At 33.6% G+C, this 21,455-nt stretch overlaps 1 protein-coding gene across 1 annotated transcript; it reads right to left on the reverse strand.

The window, feature by feature from the left end:
* Positions 1-5,916: 5,916 nt before the first annotated feature.
* On the reverse strand, positions 5,917-19,951 carry LOC130653634 (uncharacterized). The gene is made up of 14 exons (XM_057456160.1): positions 19,863-19,951; positions 19,528-19,651; positions 19,139-19,172; positions 16,003-16,236; positions 15,651-15,800; positions 14,681-14,880; positions 13,468-13,652; positions 11,950-12,145; positions 9,068-9,290; positions 8,309-8,689; positions 7,786-7,882; positions 7,362-7,423; positions 6,755-6,997; positions 5,917-6,188 (listed from the first exon to the last, which is right to left on the reverse strand). Exons 1-14 carry the CDS (start codon positions 19,949-19,951, stop codon positions 6,118-6,120), a joined length of 2,289 nt encoding a protein of 762 aa, XP_057312143.1. The 3' UTR covers positions 5,917-6,117.
* Positions 19,952-21,455: the final 1,504 nt, after the last annotated feature.

Genomic DNA, 21,455 nt, shown 5'->3' on the forward strand with positions numbered 1-21,455 from the left:
AGCTCTTGGGCAACAATGCTTGATGTATCCAATCCCGAGACATGTACTGATAATCGAGGTATGTCATTTTTGTTAATTGCATTTTGCTTGAGAGTATTTGCTGCAACATCAGTAGTACATTTTACAAGAGCTTCATAAGCTCCCCCTTTTTTAGAATTTTTCGAAAGCAGATACAACATTCTTTGTCAGCAATAATTTTTCCTAAAAATATGAACACATAGTTTTTTCCGTAAAGTTGTATGTGTTATGAAGCATATGGGTGTTATGTATTCACATCGCTAAAAAAGTTCACACCTGAACGATTTCTCTTTTTTGCTGAGGCTCTTTTTGGTGTTATTTTATCTTCTTTTTTTTCATCAGAGTCGGTTTGGCTGCTCTGTTCTCGTTTTAATTCAAGACGACGCAACGTCTTTGAGTGCGTGTATTGATCATAGCATTTTTGGTGGAATTTAAACGAAGAAATAGATTTGTTAGGATCGTTCAACAGCTCGGTGACTTTTTCATCTTCTCGTATGCGACTATAATGCAAAAAGGTATGTAGAGGGCTTTATCAAAAGCTAAGTAAAAATAAGTAGAAATCAAGAAGCCGTTGGCTTGAAGATTTTCGCCATCAGCAGAAATAATAAGTATGGGATTAAAATATGTCATATAGTGTGAGATTATCCTCAGAGAACAAAAACACCATGCATGTTATCTGCACCAAAGTTTAACAAGTTTAAAAACAAAGAAAAAGCAAAGTAAACCCAGCGTAAATACCTTTTGTTCTGAGGACAAAACAAACTATAAGAACATAAGTCCTAAAATTTAAGAACATGTTAAGATTATTTTAAGGCCTTGTGAAGCTTGACTACAAATTTTTTTTAATAAAAATATAAAAAAAAATATAAAAAATCCAAGTGCTACACTTTGTAGCAATTATCATCAAAATAGGGTAATACCATAAATTACAGAATAACCGCCCCCTGCTGAATAAGCACTACTACATAATTAACCGCCCTGACAATTAAGCGCCCCTTTTAATGGGTGAAATTAAATAAGCTCCTTGTCCAGGCGCTTATTCGTCATTTACGGTACATTAAGAACATCCCAGGAATATTTATAGGCTACGTTTCAAAAACGTTAAAAAAATTGCAAGGGCTTTTTACCATATTCACGTTCTTATAAAATGTATATATACAAATAAAAAAATAAAATATTTTACATATAGTATTCTCTAAAAAAATAAAAGCTTTAATTGATGTCTTTGAAATTGATCTAGAAAATTGTGGACATTTTTTGATATATACAAATTCTTTTATGTAGCATTGAACTTCTGAATGTTTCAGTATTTAGGCGTTACTCTAATTCTCTCGCTCAATTTGAAAATGCCGACAGTGGATGTTTTGATAAGGGCTAATCTAAAAAAGAAAAAACATTCAACAAATGAGGAACAATCATACAATTGGATACTAGTTCATGCAGAACATATTTATCCCTCATTTATCCCTCCATCCAATTTTAAAACCATCAGGACAGAAAACGTATATACGACAGGGGCGGATATAGAATTTATTTTATGTCAGTCACAAATTTTGCGAAGCAAAAAAGCGCAGCCGTTTGCGTAGCAAACCGCTGCGCGCCAAAACAGCTGGGGGTTTTGGCGGGCGCTGTAAGCCCCCCAAATGGGGTACGGGGCGAAGCCCCGGAAGTTTTTGCTTTTTACGGCATTCTAAAGCGTTAACAGGCTAAATTAAAGTCCAATCTCCTCTTACTCTTTAACGTGTAAAACCACTCTTTTGCGTTAATTTTGGAAAAATGTATTTGTTGTATAAAGTTAGGGGATAATAAAAACAACGGTAGGAATTATATATTATCAGACTGTTTCGCCCAATATCAGGGCTCATCAGCTTGCCTAGGCAACATTCAATAACATTATGTATTATTTAGTGTGCCAGACAAGTACAGTCAGCTAGCGCTCCAATAAACCGGGTACTATTAGCAGGAGCAAGCTAAACCCGGGGGTAAAGTGCGTGGAGGTGATATAAAACGAAATAAAATAACGTAATAGGTAGTTAAAAGTTGCCATAAAGCTCCTGACAGGAGACTCCTAGAACAGGTGCTATCAGCCAGAGCAAGCTGAACCTGTAGAAAGGAAAAAGAAGTAGCAGGGGTGGGGTAGAAAAGTATATATAGTTAAAGTGTATAGTAAAGTAATTACATAAGGTAAGTATTTTATTTGTATCTAATTATTTATTTCAAATTTATTATATAAGTTCAAGACGTCTTTTGTCTTTAGCAAACTTATTTATGACTTGATGCACATCCGGCACTATTTCATTATGTATGTACATGAGAGCAAGTCCATTAAGTCTGTCAGAGACCATAGTTGTGCGAGTATAGCTTTTTAATTTTCTCATAGATGAAAAAGAGCGCTCACACTCACATGTTGTGACAGGTATAGTGGCTAAGATACGCAGTGCCACATTTAAATTTACAAATACTTTTAAATCAATCGACTTTAAAGTTTGGGCAATTGTTTCAGGCCTGGTACCTTTGAAATCTACCCAGTACCTTTCCCATAGTTCTAATTCGCCACTTAAAGCTAATGCATTAGGAAGATCATCTTCATAAAAAGAGGAAAAAGATGTAAATTTTTCTTTCCAATTAACCTTACCATTGGAAAGAAGGTTTATCATTTTAGCAGGGACAATACATAAGCCGTTATATACACTAAGTGCAATAGGTTCAAATCTAGACTTCATTTCACTGTTAAGGTGGTCTAAGAGAGGGTTAGTAACAGCTTTTTTGTAGAAGTCAGACATACAGGTGAAAGGATGATTATCCCTATTAATTTGTCTTCCAACAGTCCTCTTTTTTTCCTCCTCTATACCAACCTTTGCACAGAGAGAAAGAGTTTCCTTGTACCATAAGTCATGAAAATGGTCGACGTTGTTTCTTGTCTGTCTTAAAACATTTTGTAAAGTTTTTATTAAATCTATTGAGTCCATTATATCTATAGATTTATTTTGAAGCAGTTGTGTCACAGGCAGAGTGACATCAAAATACTTCTTGTAATTACAAGAGTGACAACAAATTCAAAGTTGGCTATTTGATGAAAAAAACCAACTGCTTGTTTTGAAGTATCATGGTTGTATTTCATCTCTAAATTTAACTTCATTTCTTCCAGGGTAACATAAATTGCAATATATAGCTCCTGAAAAGTATCTAAACCAGTTATTCTTTCAACCCATCTAGTGCGACAAACATCTGTAAGTTTAGTGACAGTAGCTAATGGACAATATTTTTTAATGTTATCCAAAAGAGCTTGATGTCGCTTTTCAGAAAATTTAAAAAAATAAGTAATGTGTTTAATTTTAGTCATAACATGTGAAACTAAGCTCACAGTACAAGATTTTCCCACAGATAAATTTAGACGGTGGCTGTTACAGTAAACATAGATGGCCTTTCTGTTAAGACTAAGAATGCGTGCAGAGAGACCACATACTTCACCTGTCTCGTAACGAGACAGGTGAAGTATGTATACATGATTTTATTCACAGTGCTCACAACACATGTAAGAAAGACTAATACAAAAATTATTATTAATTGTGAAAATATTTGATTATGCTTCTTTAAAAATTTGTACATCGGTGAAACACAATTTCAGTGTAATATCACCAGACAGACGACGAAAAAAGCTATTTTCTTCCAAGTTTAAACCTGCTTAATTTTAATAGGGTCAGATTTTTTTATAATAACTTTTTACTTTTTATGCTTTTTTAGTGTTGTACACTCATAATTTTGTTCTTATATATAGTTTATGAAGGTTTTCAAACATCAGCCTTTCTAATTTCATTTATTTCTTGTTGGCAAAAAACTCCCAACATGAACTACCCTTTGCCTGCTCTAAGCTAGAAAACTTGGTTTCATGTGGGCAATTTATATTTTGTTTGTGATTGTATGCTCCCATACACAAATTGCAGTTACATTTAAAGAGAAATTTATAAGAAAATTAGAACAAAACTTATATATATAAATCAAGTCACATCCAACTGCAATATAAACCATGTCGGCGAATACATGCCAACGTAAATCGAGAATTTTTGTTAACACCTGGGCATTCGTCTCGGCCAATTGCAGTGTCAACAACGTTGTAAATTATAAATGTAATGTGGTCTGGATTTTCAGCTTACGGAAAAACATATATGTTCCAGTTATAATATAGATGTAAAAAACTGTTAAAACATAGTATATGAGAAATGCGCAAATCTTAGAAATAACGTTTAAAAAAAATAGTCTATGGCTTATCGCCTGCGTTTTTTAGCCTGTCAATTTGTGTTTGGAGTATGGAAATATAAACACCATTGTGGCACAATGAAACATGTCTAGCTAGTTAGCTACTATATAATGGGGTTAACTGTAGCAGGGAAAAGTGATTTTGCAAAATTCAAGTATAATTTTATCCAATCAAAGCCTGGAAAAATATTTTGTAAATGCTTCTGCTGGTTGGTTAGGAAATTTACAAAGCAAGTTCAACAAAGTGCCCAAGCTTTCAGATAAAAAAAATATTCAGGGGGTATATACTTCTGAAAATATACACCCCCTGAATATTTTTACATTGGAATGCGTGGTTTCGATATCAAAATTTGAAATGCCTTAAATATCGTCTCCAAAAGGACGCAAAAAGGTTCGCCCGCACATGTCAAACGTTCGCCCGCACGTCGACTACTTTAAGGGCAGAAATTTTCGCAATTTTGGCCATAAAATTTTGCCCGGTAAGAAATTTAACCTGAAATTCGCAATAGTTATTTTAGCGAAAAATCAACTTTTTCTAAAAATCGCAAAAGTTTTTTTCTAAGTTTTAAAAGCCGGAAACTCTTAAATAACGAGGGATCCGAGGAAAAGAAATAATAGAATCACAACGAAAAAAAAAATCAACCCGAAAAAATGGCTCTAAAACTCTAACTTTAAAAATGGCTTCAAAGCCTGACTCAATGTGAGGAGATCAGCTAAAAATTGAAAAACGGAAGGGTTTGAATATCTTCGTATCAGAAATTTCAAATTTTAAGACAAAAAACAAACAAAAGAGTGAGACAATGAAGATTTTGGAAAATTCGCGAAAGATTTTTCTGTAAAGTTTCTTCCAGAAATAGAATTCGCAAAAATTAATTTCGCGAAATTTTGCGATTTTTTATTCTGTTACGGGACAAAATGTACTAATCAGCCACGGTAAAATGCTTATTTGAAAATAAACACTTGATGGCGCTAATGTCTGTGACGACAAAAAAATTGTACAGTACTGGCGTTTCTACAAGCACCGAACATTTAAGGCCTTAAGTTTCGAAGCTGACAAGTTTACATTTTACAAAGCACACAGTCTGCTATGTAACTCCTTGTGGCTTAATTTATTATTTCTGAGCATAGAATCTTGTGGTAAGTTAATTGCATATTTTCCAGGTTAATGTTTTTAATCGAATTTAAAACTACATCTACCCGTCTCCTTAATTCTTCGCTGGGTGTATTGTATTTGATTGGATTGCTTCAAAGGATCTTAAGGGCTGCTGGCAAAGTGATATACAGAACTAGAAGATATAGTCTACTAGATCAGCATAATTCTATTCTGCGACCCTTTAAACACTCTTAAAGGCTTTTTGAAAATATACGGTGTTATTTTATCGAGCTTTTCTGTTCAAACGCGGTTTAACGTGAGCGTAACGCAACAAATGTATTTTACATATAAATCATTTTTCATCTTCTTACTTGTACAAAATGTTTTTGATAGTTGAGTTTCAAATTTTCACTTGTTACAGAAGGGCCGTGAATTAAATCTCTAAATACTTATTCTGGTCAGTCAATTCACGAAAGAAAGGTCGCACTGACAAACACTTTTTTACTTAGCTCCACACATATACCTACACTTCAATATAAAAAATGAGCTTGTTTCTGACTACTAATAACTTTTGTCACAATAATCATTCGTCATGAGCATGTGCAAATTTTAAAAATTAGAAATAGCTGCGAAAAATATTTACAAGTGCATTAAAATCTACAAGATTTATACAGTAACTCTTTGTGAAGAGTTGACCGCTGGATTAGTGAGTTCAGGGTCGAGAAAAGTTCGCTGTGCATATTAAATGGTCAGTCGCCAAACATGAAGATGAGTACTTCTGATCCGCTACTTTCAACGAAGTAAACACCCTTCATCGAAGCTAAAAGTACAAAAAGATATATTTCACACTTTTAAGTCAATAGATCATGGTCTGTGTCTTTTCGTAGGAAAAAATTGTAATTTCGTCAATATTTAGCAAGATAGGAGGTAACTTTATCTTTACAAGCAAGGAAATCAACGTAGAACAAACCGCCAAATAATAAATTAGAAATTCAAGCGGAATAGCGTTCGAAAAAATAGGTCCTGTCAAGTATTGGATAATAAAATTTGATCTCCTAAATTAGAATTTTATTTATATGGATATCAAAGTACAAAGGCGTAGCAAAAGGGATGTTTTGTTTCGTGTCTTAGTTGATTTATGGCGAGTCATGTCGCGCTTTTGATCATACGTTGGAACAACAACATCTACATTTTAAGACACAGAAAATTTGCCGCGGTTATTTTTGTGCATTCCTCTTAAAACGATCTTTCCCGCGCTTTTTTATGGTTGAAATGTACAGTACAGGTAGTAATATCTCGCTGTGAGAAATAAATTAAATGAGCGTCTTAACATATCCAGTTCTTCAGAAAAGGTATTATAACTGTAATACAAAAAATGTATATAACCTTTAACGTTGGCAAAAGGAGTTGCAGACGGTACTTTATTCCGATCTGATTGGTCCAGGCGAGTAGCATGTATCATACTTGGACTTGTCTTTGCAGCCAAGAAGTCACTTTCTTGCATACCAAACACTCGAGAAAGATTTGGAAGAAGTAATTTAAAGTAACTTTTGCCTCTGTTGCCTTCTCCATATAATGTATTGGTGGTTGGATTAAAGAATAGAACATTGGTAATATATGAGCTTAAAACTAAAAAAAAAGACACGAGTAAAAGTTACTCTGTTCTGTTTTGTACTATTTTTTGAAAACACAACCTTACTTTTCAATTGCCAAAATGCGAAAGAAGTTCGGCTGAGTTTACATACTGGTGAGATTCAACGTGATCGCAAAAATATTTCACTTCAAAATATGATATTTTAAAGCCGGAGGAGTCAATTTGCTTTCTATAAAAAATGTCATTCAAATGCTAAGACTACGTAAAAACCAATACATATTTTTTACATGTCTTTCTCACCATGTATAAATTTTCAAAGCTTTTAAAATTTCATTGTATTTGATACGTCTAAATTTTTAAACTTTGTGGTAAGATACAGAAATAAATCCGATGTTATACCTGTCCAAGATTTTACCACACTGTCGACAACAAGTGTGTAAAAGCAGTTAAATTTGTTGCCTCTAAATTTAAAACAAGAAATAATTTATTAAAATTCTAGCAATGAAGGTAAAGATATCTAGCATACATATCCAGAGGATTATTCTGTAAATCCCAGCTTCATATTTTTCTTAAGAATATTCTTATTAACCAATTGGACGTCTGGTATACTTAATCCAATTGGTAGGAGAGTCCCTTCAGCACAAAATTTGTTAAAATGCAGATGCACCTAGCTTCGCATTTAGAAGCGTTCATACCAACTGAACCAGAACTAAAATACATTTACATTTAACTTGTGGAAAAAAATACGTTTACAGAAATGTTGTAGAGAGGGATTCTAACATTTGTTCTGAAGATATAAAGAAAATGGTGCAAGCTAACTTACAAATCACCAGTTGGGTTGCACACCACAATGTATTGATGAGAATCAAAAGTGAATGATAAAACACTACGTAACTGCAACTCTTCTATGTTATCCCAAACTAAAAGATGTTTTTGAATTTTACAATATATTAAAATTCAAAAAATTAACACAGGCTTTAAGTTATACAGGCCAACATGGATATCCGTATTGCAAATTCTTTACGGGGGTAATTGCAAATTATCTAGAAACCACAACCCCTTATGAAAATATTAAGACAATGGCACTTTTTAGGCCATTCTACAATTCAAAAATCATCAACTCTCGAAATTCTCTCAAGCCGGTGAGGTGTCTAAGTGCTTTTACAGATGCGTGAGTTAGATATACACCGTTTAAATCTAATTTAAATTTCCTTCTTGCCTCAATATCTTTTAGGAATGATAGTAGAAATCAAATGAACAATAATTTTCGTACCCTTTTCACACCCTTAATTTTTTTTTCGCAACTTGATAATTTTCCAAATAATGAAACAGAAAGTTTAAATTACCTTGTAACAGCTTGTATTTGCCAGTCATTGCTCCATTATATGGTATACCTGTGTCCGGGTATTCAATGACGTCGCTGGTGACTGCTACTCCATTCGATACATTATGAGTTACTTCAAACCCCTGGGAGGAGAGCTGTACCAATTGATGAAACTTGTTCTGGATGATGGAGATATTTTCTTTGCTTAATTGAATTTTTCCTTCTAAAAAGTGCAAATATTTCTTTTCTTGATTTGCACGAGCTGTATCGACAATAATGGAATGAGGCACCATGTGGAACGTAGTGAAACAGTGCCCACTATAGAATCGTATATCCTCGTCATTTCCCACTTGCATAGCGCACGCTCCAGTGGTAACATCTTTTATGCGAAACTTTTTTATTTCTATTCAAAACAAAAAACAATGAAGGTTCAACACAATGATCCTGATGTATTTTCATATGCTGTTTGTAGAAAAAAGGATTCCTAGTAAACAGAAAATATAGGATTTTCTTATGTGTTTTTTTTATCTAAAAACATTTCAAGATGATTAAAGAAAAAGAGACACATAGCTAAACTATAGTTTATTGCCTAAAACGTCACAACGAAGTGTAATAGTTAGGTGGCACAAGCATTAGTGGAAAGACAAAACTATTTCGGTGAGAAGTTACTATAAAGTAAAATATTTTTTTATGTAAGGACTGGATTTTTTCTCCTAATGGAGCTTCTGCTTAGACCTTAATAACAATTCATTTTGTAACCGACGTTATAAAACTCTCTCACCTCCGTGTGGTCTTCTATTGAAAACCATATCGATGCGAGAAAACCGGCTGGTTGTAGGCAACCCACCAGGGCAATAGTCATAAGGGCAGTATCTAATTTCCAGAAAAAAAGAAAATGGCACATCAGGAAAAATATATCTTGGTAAAAGATGTTCATTCTCTTCTCGTACCGAAAAAGGAATCCATGCCTTTACAGCACCAATTGCAGGATCAAAGTATGGAAACTAGAAAAATAAATTAAGCTCAGTTATCATTGTAACATAAACTCAACTTTACCTACCAACAAGTAGAAAACAAATAAAAAACAATTTTTACACCGATTATAAATCCTTAAAAAAATATTTCTACAGTTTGGAACGCATGTGAATAAACGCTTTCAGAGAAATTCAAAGAGTTGTCCATAAAGACATAATACAAGCAGAAGAACAAATTTAATTCGCTGCCCCACTTTTTTGTGCGAGAAGCACTTCCTGCACCACTTTCTTGTGTGAGCAATTTAAAAAAAGTGTTTATGAAATAGTTAAAGTACTTAAACGCGTCAGTTTTTATATGAACACATTGATTATGAAAAACGTATATAATGCAATTTCACAGCACCCACACCATATGACAGGCTCAGAGAACCTCTGACATAAAGAATATCCTCGGTTCATGTCATCCGACAAACTGTCGAGAATTTAAAAAGTCCTGGAATATTCCAGTTGGCAAGTTGAGAAATTAAAAAATTCTACCAGTTACCTTCGCTCCTCTTTTTTACATGAAATGGTGCTACCATAATTTTTTCTAAAAGCCCTCACTAAATCCCAAACCCTAACCAAATCTAAAAAATGAAACTAAAAGGGCTTCCGTAATTTCGGCATAATTTTTTTCTTTCTGCTAATCAAATCCTGATACCGTTTAAAAGCACTCTCTTAACAGGTTCTAAATTAATGTTGACAAAAAATACCAAAAATTGCCATTGCTGAAAAATGACATCATAATATATGCAGCATAATTAAATCTGACAATCGATAAACGCGACATTTTTAAAGGGAGAAATTAACTCAGAAGTTATTTTTTGAGATTTCATAGAATAAAAGTCAACAAATTTATTTATTTTTGTTTCATACTTTTAAAAGTGAGTTCAAAGTCATTCGTCGCTGCTGTTCGAATAAAAATAGAAAAATGCAGTTCACACTAGCGTGAAAAATAACAATTCACGAAACAAATAAAACAATTATTTTAGGCTTTGTACCACCAAATCATTATTTTGCTCCATTTCATAAACCGTTTCATATTAGGGTTTAAAGGATCGTCTGTTTCGAAACAGGTGGGTCGAGTCAGCTTTGAAACATTGCTCTTATTTTTGTCCCAGGTGGTCCCTAGCCACCAACACAGGAGATTGCGTCAGGTATTTCCATCTTTTCAAAGTTATTTGGTCGCAAACTTTTAAGGGCATTGCCATGGCTCCGCTAATTTTAAAAATGTTATTGACGCCGTGGTAGTTCAACTTGTTTCAACTAAGCCAACGAATGGTGGCTAATGAGAGAAATTACGTAATATGCTAAAAATAGTTTTTCCGCATGTAAAGATACAGATTAATTAGGAATAATTAAAAAACTCATGTTTTTTCTATGAAAATTTCGAACAAAATCTTGACCTTCGACCTTCGACTTTGCAAGTAAAGAAACTAATACACACGATTTGAACGTTTTTTTGTAAAAAAAAGTGTGCATTTGGTAAGTTTCTGACAATCATCAGAAAAATTTACAGAGGACGTAAAAGTTAAGCTTAAAACAGAATTACATTAAGTTTAAGCAGAGAAAATATTTTTGATATATGTTTCAGAAACCTCGAACCTCCAACAGATCCAAAGCTTAAGAGAATACGCTTCTTGATTAAGTTGGGGTATTGTTGAATTTCCGCACCCGAAGGCGTAGGAAATTCTATAAAACCGTCGTTTTTTTCTTTCGGAGCATTTTTTGAGAAAAAATCGACCCTGGGATTTCACGTTGCTCCGTCACAGATGTAAACTTCGTACCCAAGCTCCTTAACTACTGGGAAGTCTCGTATTGACGTTTCAGGCCAAAATTGGTATTTGTTTTCGACAAATTTGGCACAGTTAACAAAAAAAGTATGCTGAACATAATGGTGACATCAAAATTTTGATTTTTGCCACCTAAATGTCATTTTAGGCCAAAATTGGTCCAAAAATTAAAACCACTTCATTTTCGGCTAAATTTGGCACAGTTAACAAATAAGTATGCTGAAAATGATGATGGTACAAAAGTTTGATTTTTTGTCACCTAAATGTCATTTCAGGCCAAAATTTATCCAAAAATTAAAACTGCTTTATTTTCGACAAATTGACACAGTTAATAAAAAAGTATGCTGAAAATGATGGTCACATCAAAATTTTGTGTAAACTAATGCCGTTTAAGACCATAAACGTCTCAATCGCAAGACTTTCAACCATGAATGATAGGCTGTATTTTTTGTTAGCAATTTCTTTTAAAATGTGAGTTTATTATGACACGTTTCGTTTTGTTTGCGTTTGTTGTAAGATATAATGTCACTTGTGTGCTTTATCTTCAGAGCTTCATGCACCAAACCTCTTCGCATGTTTGGCATGATAACACAACGAATAAGCAGGTTGTCATCAAATGTTTTGGTAGAGCGCGGAAATTCTTAGAGCCCCCAGGGCTTCTTGTTCCACGTTAGAACTAGTTTAACAATTTTTGGTAGGAGACACATTTAGTGATAAACTGGAACTAAATTCATTCATGTTCGGTATATAAATTGTGCTTCATATGAAACAATTTTGCAAGGGCAACGAGACTGGAGATAGCTGAAGAAAAAACAATGACAAAAGCTGAGATTTTACAAATTTTGTCTTACACTGACCTTATATGACGTCAAACCATCCTCTACTTGGACTTCATAAAATTCCTCTCCAATATTGGAGAGTGGGCTAGACGGTAGGAAATCCATATAGTTTTTAACTCCTTTAACATGCCGTGGAAAACGGGCAAAAATTTGCAAGTTGGTAGCACTGTTGTTCCCAATATTGTTAAACGTCACCCTTCTCGCTCGCCTAATGCTAAAGAAAAAAAGAGAAAAATATTAAAAAATATTTAAAATGTTGGCGTTTACGAACAGTGAAGATTCTCTTACCCTAGATCAGACAGAACTTTTTAACTTTTAAAATGCAAATAATGTTCGTTTGACAAATTGTCATCACTTGTGTCAATCCTAATAAAAACGGCAAAATCAATTTGTGTCAATTTAACTCTAACTTTTTAACAGAGGTTTGTTTACAGCAGAGCTTTTATTAATGCTAATTAGTTTATGAACTGTATGCAAAATTTTATTCGTTACACTCAGCCTCGTCCCCAGGAATATTTGCTTCTCAACAGCGCTGCGCTTTCTGATAGTTCCAAGGTGCTGGGTTCGAGCTTGCGTTGCACTGCTTTAAATTGTTTTCGCAAACAAATTTGAGTTTAGCTTTAATTTGCTGTACCCATAAAGCCAAATGCAAACTTTTTCTTAAATGTGTCTGCTAATTAAAGGTGTCCGCCTTTGAAAAAGTTAATATTCCAGACTTTTTTTGAAGAATCAATTTAGTTTGCTTGTATTTGTTTTGTTTTTTGTTTGTTTGTTTTTTGTTTTGTTTTTTTTTGTTGGGGGGGGGGGGGGGGGGGGGGTATTGTTCCAGACAAAAAAGATCAGCGTACAGGAAGAAGAAATTATTGTTGGACACATCCCAAAAATTATATTAAAAGCGGCAATAAGGTAAACCGTCTGCGGTAATAGGGTAAACCATGGAGAAGGATAGGAACTTAAAATCCCCGTTCAGTGTCGTTTAATATTTGATATCAATTTTTTAAATATTTTAACGTGAGTTAGCGCAAACACCCTTTTGCTTAAAAAAAACATCATATTATATGGAAAAGCCATTTTTGCAAATGTATTAGCCATACTTTACTTTTAAGGAGGTTTCTGCTTAAGACTTTCCGCTTTTAAAAGGTTTTTTTAAGGGTTTAATAAGAAGTCGTCCAGTTTAAGTTTATGTCCGTTTTAAGAAGGTGTACGCTTTAAAAGATGTTCCTTTAGAACGTTTTCACGTAATCCTTTCGGAAAATGGCGATATTTTCTCACATTGCCCTCGTTTCACAAAAACTTTATGGGCCTAAAATCTTATCTTTTGTCATTTTTCTTTTGCCTAGCCTTACGAAAATCCATAATAAAATGTCCTCCGTAATGTTACTAATATATTTAAATCAACAAAAATAATTAAGAAGAAGTAACTCAGCGTTAACTCTGAAAATGTTCCTTGCGGTAGAACCTCAATATGATTAACTGTCAGGTCCAAAAAAATTAACGTGAATTAACGCCTGATAGAAACCAAGCTTAAACACGAACCCTGGTAGAATCGTTTCCATCTTTGGTGTCACATCCGGGTTTACTTCTATCTCTATATCCGCAGCATTCCAACTATTTTTTTTCTTTTCTATGGCCTCCTCTTGGACAAACAAATATTCTTCGCCAACAGAAGTAGCAATTATAACTGTCGCGTTCTCACCACTAGCTAATGCAGAACCAGCCATCTAAACAATACAAGATATATTTTGTATACGCGTAAATCACTTCTAAAATGTAGCGTAAATAAAAAACAATTTTTTCGACGCATTGAAATGAGCAAATTTTATTGTTAGCTGCAGGAGTTCTTTAAATCGAAGAAAGAAATGGCGAGTTCCACAGCATTAAAATTATCAGGGGAGCGTGTTGTGAAAATTCTTGTGTTTCTTTGTTTATATTTAATTTTAAAGTCACTCTATTTGAAATTAAATTTATTTCAAAATACTCTTATAACATTTATTTAAGAAATAGCACAAAGTCTTTAGATTAGGTAAAATGATTTTGTGCAAAGTCAATCGCCATAAAATATCTAGTGCATTTTTGACGTCATTACGTTGCTCGTCGGCAAATTGATCAATAGTTCAAATAACAGACTCATACGACGCTCTCGCATATATCAACGTCGTCGTATAACGTCGACGCAATTCAAGGTTTTGATGTTGGAGTTGTTCGTTTTAAATTAAATGCTGGAGCATATACAAGTGTGCAACAGCCTTAAATTCTTATAGCTCAATGTAAATAGCGCCCCCTTGAGCCACGTAACGCCAGCAACTTCATTTCATATGGAACAACAAACCCAAAGCTAAAACCGGTAAATTTCTAGCGTTTATGATGCGTATTTGCAAAAGACACGCTTTTTTGTTCAATACTAATATGTTATGATCATTATAGCTTTGAAGTTGATGTTTAATACACCAACTTATAAAGTTTGATTTCTAGAGGTACAGCCATGTTTAGCTCCATATCTTGTTAAATCGGTTATTTTATAGACTCCATAGTTTACTAATTCTTTTATTGTACTGTCTTTTATACTGTTTTCATAAGAACAATTTTAGAAGTTCCATAAATAAGAACAAAATGAGACTGAATCTCAATTTCTGTTTCTACTATTAAGAACAAGAAAAGAAAAAGAAACAAGCGGAAAGGCAAGTTTTACTGGTTTTAACAATAAGCGTATATTAGAGCAAAAAATAAACAAAACAAGATATCTTCTTACTTTTGTAGGTGTGATATACTTCCAAACATTTCCGCTGGCAGAATTCAAAACAACGTTTTTCACATCAAGTATAGCCCTCTTAAAGTGATGAACCCCGTTCATTATTGTGTTCGGATATCTGCCAACATAACTTTCTGAAACGGTCTCGGTGTTTTCGCACTCAGTACCACAAATTTGTTTCACCAACTTCATGCACAAATCTAATCAGCATAAATCAATGTTTTTAATTCTCTTTGCACACGGTGTAAACCCGTTATTTAGCTTTCTGTGCGTAAGACAGAGGATAATGATTTAGCAGTAGAGAGATAATTCTCAGAAGTGGGCAATATTATTATCGCCGTTATTTGCTTATATTTGATTTTTTTGAATTTTTGATTCTTTTCTGGTTGTTTTTAGTTGTATAAACCTTGTTTTACATTTTAAAACCTTATACATCATAATTCTTCTTTTTTGGGGCAGAGGAAACGAAGGATGAAATGAGGAATTGTTGCCCACCAGAAATTGTGTTGCTCAGTTTCCACCAAGAAAAGTAAATAAAATATTTGAATTTTAAATAAAGCTAAATTTCCAACGGTCTGTTAAGGCAAGCTTTAAAAACCAAATCTTATTCTTACTATTTGAATTCCTCTCCAACGACTTATCATTTAACTTCTTGTCGGGAGGTGCAGGAAATAGAAAACTCTATTTCTTATACTGATACTAGAATCTATGATAAGACACGTTGTGTCTTCCACTTACTCCTGCCGTTATTATATGTCAACTAGCATTGTAATTTATATATATGCATTTTTTTTTACTGGCGAAATATATATAATACTACTTCATGAACCTTGCAAAGTTTAAAGAAAAATTTTTTTGGATAATTTTGTGTTTAACATAAAATTGACAAGTCGTGCTCTCTTTTAGCTAACATAATTTGCGTACAAGTTCTATGTCATTAGTGAGTTACGGAGTGTATTACAAAAGGTACCTGATCTATTGTTGGTGACACTTGATTCAATTTCAAACACAATAGTTCTTGGATATTGAAAATTCTCAATCTCCATTGCTATTCCAATGTTAATCTGTTCTCCCGGTGTCAAAGGATCATTCGACGACCTTTCAACCTCAAAAGCAGGAACTATAATAAATATATCAATAAAATTTACTTGTGCGTTTTGTCTTATTACCTTTGCGTGTCCTTAAAGGATATTGAGTTCTGTTTTGTTAATTTTTTAGTTATGTTTTTTAAGCTGCCTGCATTTTGGGAATATATGTCTTGTTTATAAAATGTAGAACTACACATTTAATAGACAATTAAAAAGAACGAACGAGCGATTTACCTTTCTCAGTAGGACCAAATTGACATATACTGTTAAAAGTAGTCCCATCACTGACAAAACCATTTTCAAAGCACCAACATGTCTTTAAAATTGGACCATAGATAGCTCCGTTTGTATCTGGGTGTGTACTTCTCCTATCAGCGCAAAGAACATGACACTCATATTCGGATGATTCTTCTGCCACCTGTGTGTTTGTAGTAACATCAAGGTCTCCCTTTTTGAATACGCAGCTTGCTAGAAGTGAAGATCAGTTTCAGTAAACAGTAAATAAACTGTGCTTAAATAAATTTGAGTACAGTTTTTTTCAGTCTACAGAAATCTATAGCGGGCGGACTCTTGTTTAATAATCGTAACTCCACTGAGGGTGAGGGGTGGGGAGGGGGCAGTTACTGCCACCAACACACTCTTTTGTAATACAAATATAGGAATAAGTTCTCCTTATAAGACTTTTTTTGTTCTGTCAACTTTTGCCTAAAAAAAATTGTTAGTGACAAAATGTAAAAGCAAAAAAAAAAAGATTCTCTATTTTTCGATTCGAATGCTTTTCGGTTGAAAACAACCACTTCAAGCGCCGCCTAATTATTACTTATTTCGAACCTCTTTGTAAAGTTCTCAAAGAGTTGTGAGAAACCAGGAGTTTTTTACCAGATCGAGTTTGAGTTGACCCAGGGAATAAAAGATATGTACGATGAATTAAACATTTTGGCATGAGAATGATGAGAGTTGTTGTGGCTGCATTTTGTAAAAAAAACGGCTCATTTTGTACCAGGCATTTTTGAATGAATAAACTGGTAAAATGTTTTAGTGATTTTTTTGTTCTGAAATTCATTAAATGAACGTTCTGGGATTATTCTGATGATGTTTCGGGTTATAAAGTCCCAGTAAAATAAAATGATGTGGTATTTCTAACGTTTAAATTGACGATTCTAGTATCCTTGTGATAGTAATACAATACTTTAACTGTTTTGCTGGTGTTTGTCCTTACCAGACCGAACGGTTCTCGGACAATGTTTCCTAGTACTTCCTAGTAATGCTTCCGTTATTCAACATAGAACTCGACATGTTTTTACCCTCACTTTTAAAGGGCTTTAAAAGAATGTTGCCGCACAAGTCTGAACCCGCACATGCATTAACATCAGTGCGTCTTCTTCTATCATTATTTTAAAACAAACAGCCAAACCAGTTTGCCTAATAATTAAAATTAAATTAAAACTTCGCAAATAATTAATTACGGAAGCCGATAGGTGCAAAAAATCTTTCCCGAAATAAGTGAAAATCTCTTTCAAAATGGTGAAAATTTTTTTCAGAATGGTGAAAATCTTTTTTCAAAATACATGACCCTAACCTCGTTTCCAGTGTATTTTATATCTTGTATGGACCACAAGAACACAGCGAAAGGCCATATCCGCAAAGCTTGGTAACGAGGTACAAGACCTCATTTCTTTTAATCTCCAGAAAATACAACCGAATTGGTATTTGGTAGGTGAATTGATAAGAAATTAGCTATTTCAGCAAAATTACAGAGTTAGAGACTTACCCCTTTCTACCCAGTGTACACAGCCCCACCCAGGCAAACTATTGTTGGAACAAGTTTTTACTTTTGCAGGACGCTAATCAATCAGAATACAGAGTTTCAAAATAAATCACCGCTTCGCTACCTATTGAAAAACAGACCTTAAGTTTAACGGAAAAACTTTTTTTCGCTCCTTTAAACTTCTTAGTAGTTATTACTGGAGAAAGTGTCAATAGGGATTCGAGATGGGCGAATATGCAATTATTTAACTCTAAAAAAGAAGTAAAACAAAGAGAGTTAATCTTTATTTTACCGCATGTGATAACATGACGGTATACAAATGTTTGGCCGAGTGGAAGTTCTCAGGTGGCGACATTCCCAGAAAATCAATCAAGTAGTTGAAGTATGACCACAAAATTTTTCAGTCAACTGCAATCCACACTCAGAGCAAAACATGATGAATATAGTATAAGGCTAAAGGACAATGTCCATGGACTATTCCCTGGACTGTCCATTTCATTCTCTTTACTTTACATTTCCCGCTAAAAAAAGGAAACTTGAGGGTATCGCTATTATACTCAGCACCAGACCTTAACTCGTCCCAGTTCTATTTAGAGAAACAATTTTTTACATCTCTCGGGAAAGATTTTTACTATTTCTCGGCAAACATTTTCACCATTTTGAATAACATTTCTACTTTTTTGAATAACATGCAAACGTTTTCACTATTTCGAATATAATTTTCATCATTTCGAATAACATTTTTACTATTTCGAAGAACATTTTCACACAATTTCGAAAAAGATTTTTTGCACCCATCGGCATTCGTAATTAATTAATTAATTCTGCCGAATATAGCTTTAGTGAAACGTTTATAACAACAAAGATGGCGCATAAATTAAAAATAAACATCGATCTCCATAGCACCTCACTCCTAGAGCTCTTAGTTTTGATAGCATTTTGGTTTCTCCTTAAAATTTTAACACGAACTTTGTAAATCATACAGCTCTAAGAAGGTGTGCGAATTTTTTTGACTTTTAATATATTTCTTTTGACAGCAGATAGATGCAGCATGATATGCCAATGAGATTTAGAACAAGGAAAAGGCTTTTGTGGGCAAAATATAAAAAAAAAAAACATTTGTCGCACAACCTTTTGATATGACCAACCAAAACAGAAGTCAATGAAAAATCACAAGGTTGTAAAAAGTTGGAGCTCGTGAAAGCTACTTCTTTTCTTCTTTATTGCATATTTATAAGTAAGTAAATCTGCATTTATCATTTGCTCAGCAAAAAAAAACTCTTTATGTGCCTGAAGGCCCGTATAGATAACACTGGCCTAAAGGAGAACCAAGATTCAAATTTTGCTTTTCATGCTACACTGTCATAAATGGAGACATATTTTGTATTTGCTTACCATCTTCAACTGACAAACATTGGACAATTTTTTCAGGGGAACAAAATTCCTGTCACCTTTAAAGAAATGTAAACTTGGACCGTTATCTCGATCCTTGATTGGAAATTTTGCGTACAATGAAGGGATTTGGGGATATTTCATGTACGTTTATTAGAAAGACGTGAGTACAATTTTTTTCAACAACAAAAATACTGCAACAGTACTTACGCAATGCAGACACTACAACACCTGATATAACATCCTAAAAGAGACGATATAATGATGAAACTTCCACATGATTGAATGTCGATGTTAAAAAAGTTTTAAAATGTTTTATTTTTAAGCTATTAATGCATCGTTTACGATGTTTAACACGCCGTTGAAAACTCCCGGGTGATATAATCTTTGCAGTTCTTTCATGTTTAATCTCTGACAAAGTGAAGCAAACCAGGTTTCTCATAAGTAAAGTAATGACAAAATTGGTTTAAAAAGAAGATACTATTTCACTCTTTAGTACATGTATGAAATCTTAAAAATAATATTTGCCAGAATTCTTAGCTTTAACGTATAGTAGATAAAAAAACAAAAAAAACAAACAAACAGGGAACGAAACTTACAATTAAAAGGCAAACGAAAAAGACCTTCATTTTTCCTTCTTTTTCTTCTTCGTGTGATGAAAAATAGTTAGAGAAGATTTTTAAGTACAGAAGTGAATTGTTATTAATTTTTAAGCAAAAGTATCTACATGTACATAATGGTCATTTCAACTATGTTTCAAATGAATAGTAAATTTATTTTGATAAAATATATAGTGTGTACTCACGCATTGTTTCAATGAATTATGAGACGATAAAACGTTACTATGTTGATTTCAAAACGTCTTGACTACCGATTTTCCAATGTCTTCTGTTAAAAAAGGATCAAAACATTTGTTTCTAAGACATCGGCTTACATACGTTTTTTTAAATCCACCAGCGCTTTTACTTCTTCGGCCGTAGTAAATTTATTAGACGGACCTAACCACGCAAAATTTAAGGACATTTCGAATTATTTTGGGAAATCTTTACCCTTATTCCGGCTATTATGTAAAATATCGTTTGTTTACAGTCATTCTGTAAAATATCCTTTTATTTCTTTTTGTTGCGAAGTCAAACTTTTGGTAATTCTTATGCTCTTCTTAAAAATACGTAAAATAATAGTCGTGTTTTGTATTGTAGGGGAGGAACTCATAGACAACATATTTGTGTACCATACCACAACTAACTCTTTTCAACATATGACCCTTCTATATATACAACACTCTATCATAGCTGCTTCTCTCCATCGTTGTTGTCGCGTTACAGCATCGTGTAGTTTTTAAAATATTCTACAACCCTTAAAATTGAATCAATAAGGCGCAGAACGGGTGTAAAGAAAATGTTAGTTTAAACAATTCCACCTCATTCTTTAAATTCAAAAGTTAAGGTAAAGAGCTAATTTGCTTTACGCGATCTTTTTTTCTTTCCTGTCATGATGTGCATGCATATGAAACTTTAAAAACATTTGCAGCTCATCTATACGCTTTAATTAGTATTATTAAGTACGAGTTTTTCTTGACTGTCAGGGTGTGTATCACCACTATATGTCGCAATCGCCACTTATGTCACAAAATCGACAATATATGTCGCAAATTGCCACTATATGTCCACATGATTATGAATGTTTTTCTATTCTTTGTTAACTCACATAAACTTGTATCCTATCATTGATGTAAATTTCTTTTCTCATGGGTCATTTTTACAGGATTTCTCTCCACAAAATCTACTTGTTTGACCGGCAGTTAAATTACGTTGCTTACAGTGCATTCTCAGACGTTTACTCTGAACTATGCTAAGAGTTTGCTAAAAACATATCAGGATGATTTTTTCTCAAAAGTTAGAATATTCATGTTGAAACAAAAAACACTATTCTTATAAAAAAAAAGTATAAAATGCGAAAATAGATTTCATGATACATGTTTTTTATATGCAAGTGAAATTCGAAATCAGGCTGGGATATGCTTATGCTAACAACACAACAAGGCTTAGCGTATGTTTACGTTATGCTTATTGTAGAAACGAAAACTTATGCGTTGCCTTAAAAACGCAGTCACAAAACTAAAGAAACGTATAATTACACAAAGCCAAGTTCAGTGATCGTGGGATTAATTAAACCTTAAAAACTGTCTAATTGAAATCCACATAAAAACACAAATATCGTAAGGATCTACCAAGTTTGTGCGTGTGGCCTTGTGGTTATGAAGTTCACTTCGCAATCACAAGGTCCGTGGTTCGGTCTACAGCGCAGGCATGTTTAGCAAGTGCTTTTACCACAGCTACAGGTCAACCCATGCCATGTGAGAGAAATTGGATAGATATTACCGGTGTATACTTAATGTATACATTCCGAGCACAGGACAATACTTAGTAATCTTCATTGGATTTGGTGAATTACATCCCATTTAAGCTGTAGAAGCTTAGATGCGAGGAAATTGCTTGCGAGATGCGAGGAAATTGCTTCATTAGAC

This window comes from Hydractinia symbiolongicarpus, chromosome 8 (genome assembly GCF_029227915.1).
Source record: "Hydractinia symbiolongicarpus strain clone_291-10 chromosome 8, HSymV2.1, whole genome shotgun sequence".
NCBI lineage: Eukaryota > Metazoa > Cnidaria > Hydrozoa > Anthoathecata > Hydractiniidae > Hydractinia > Hydractinia symbiolongicarpus.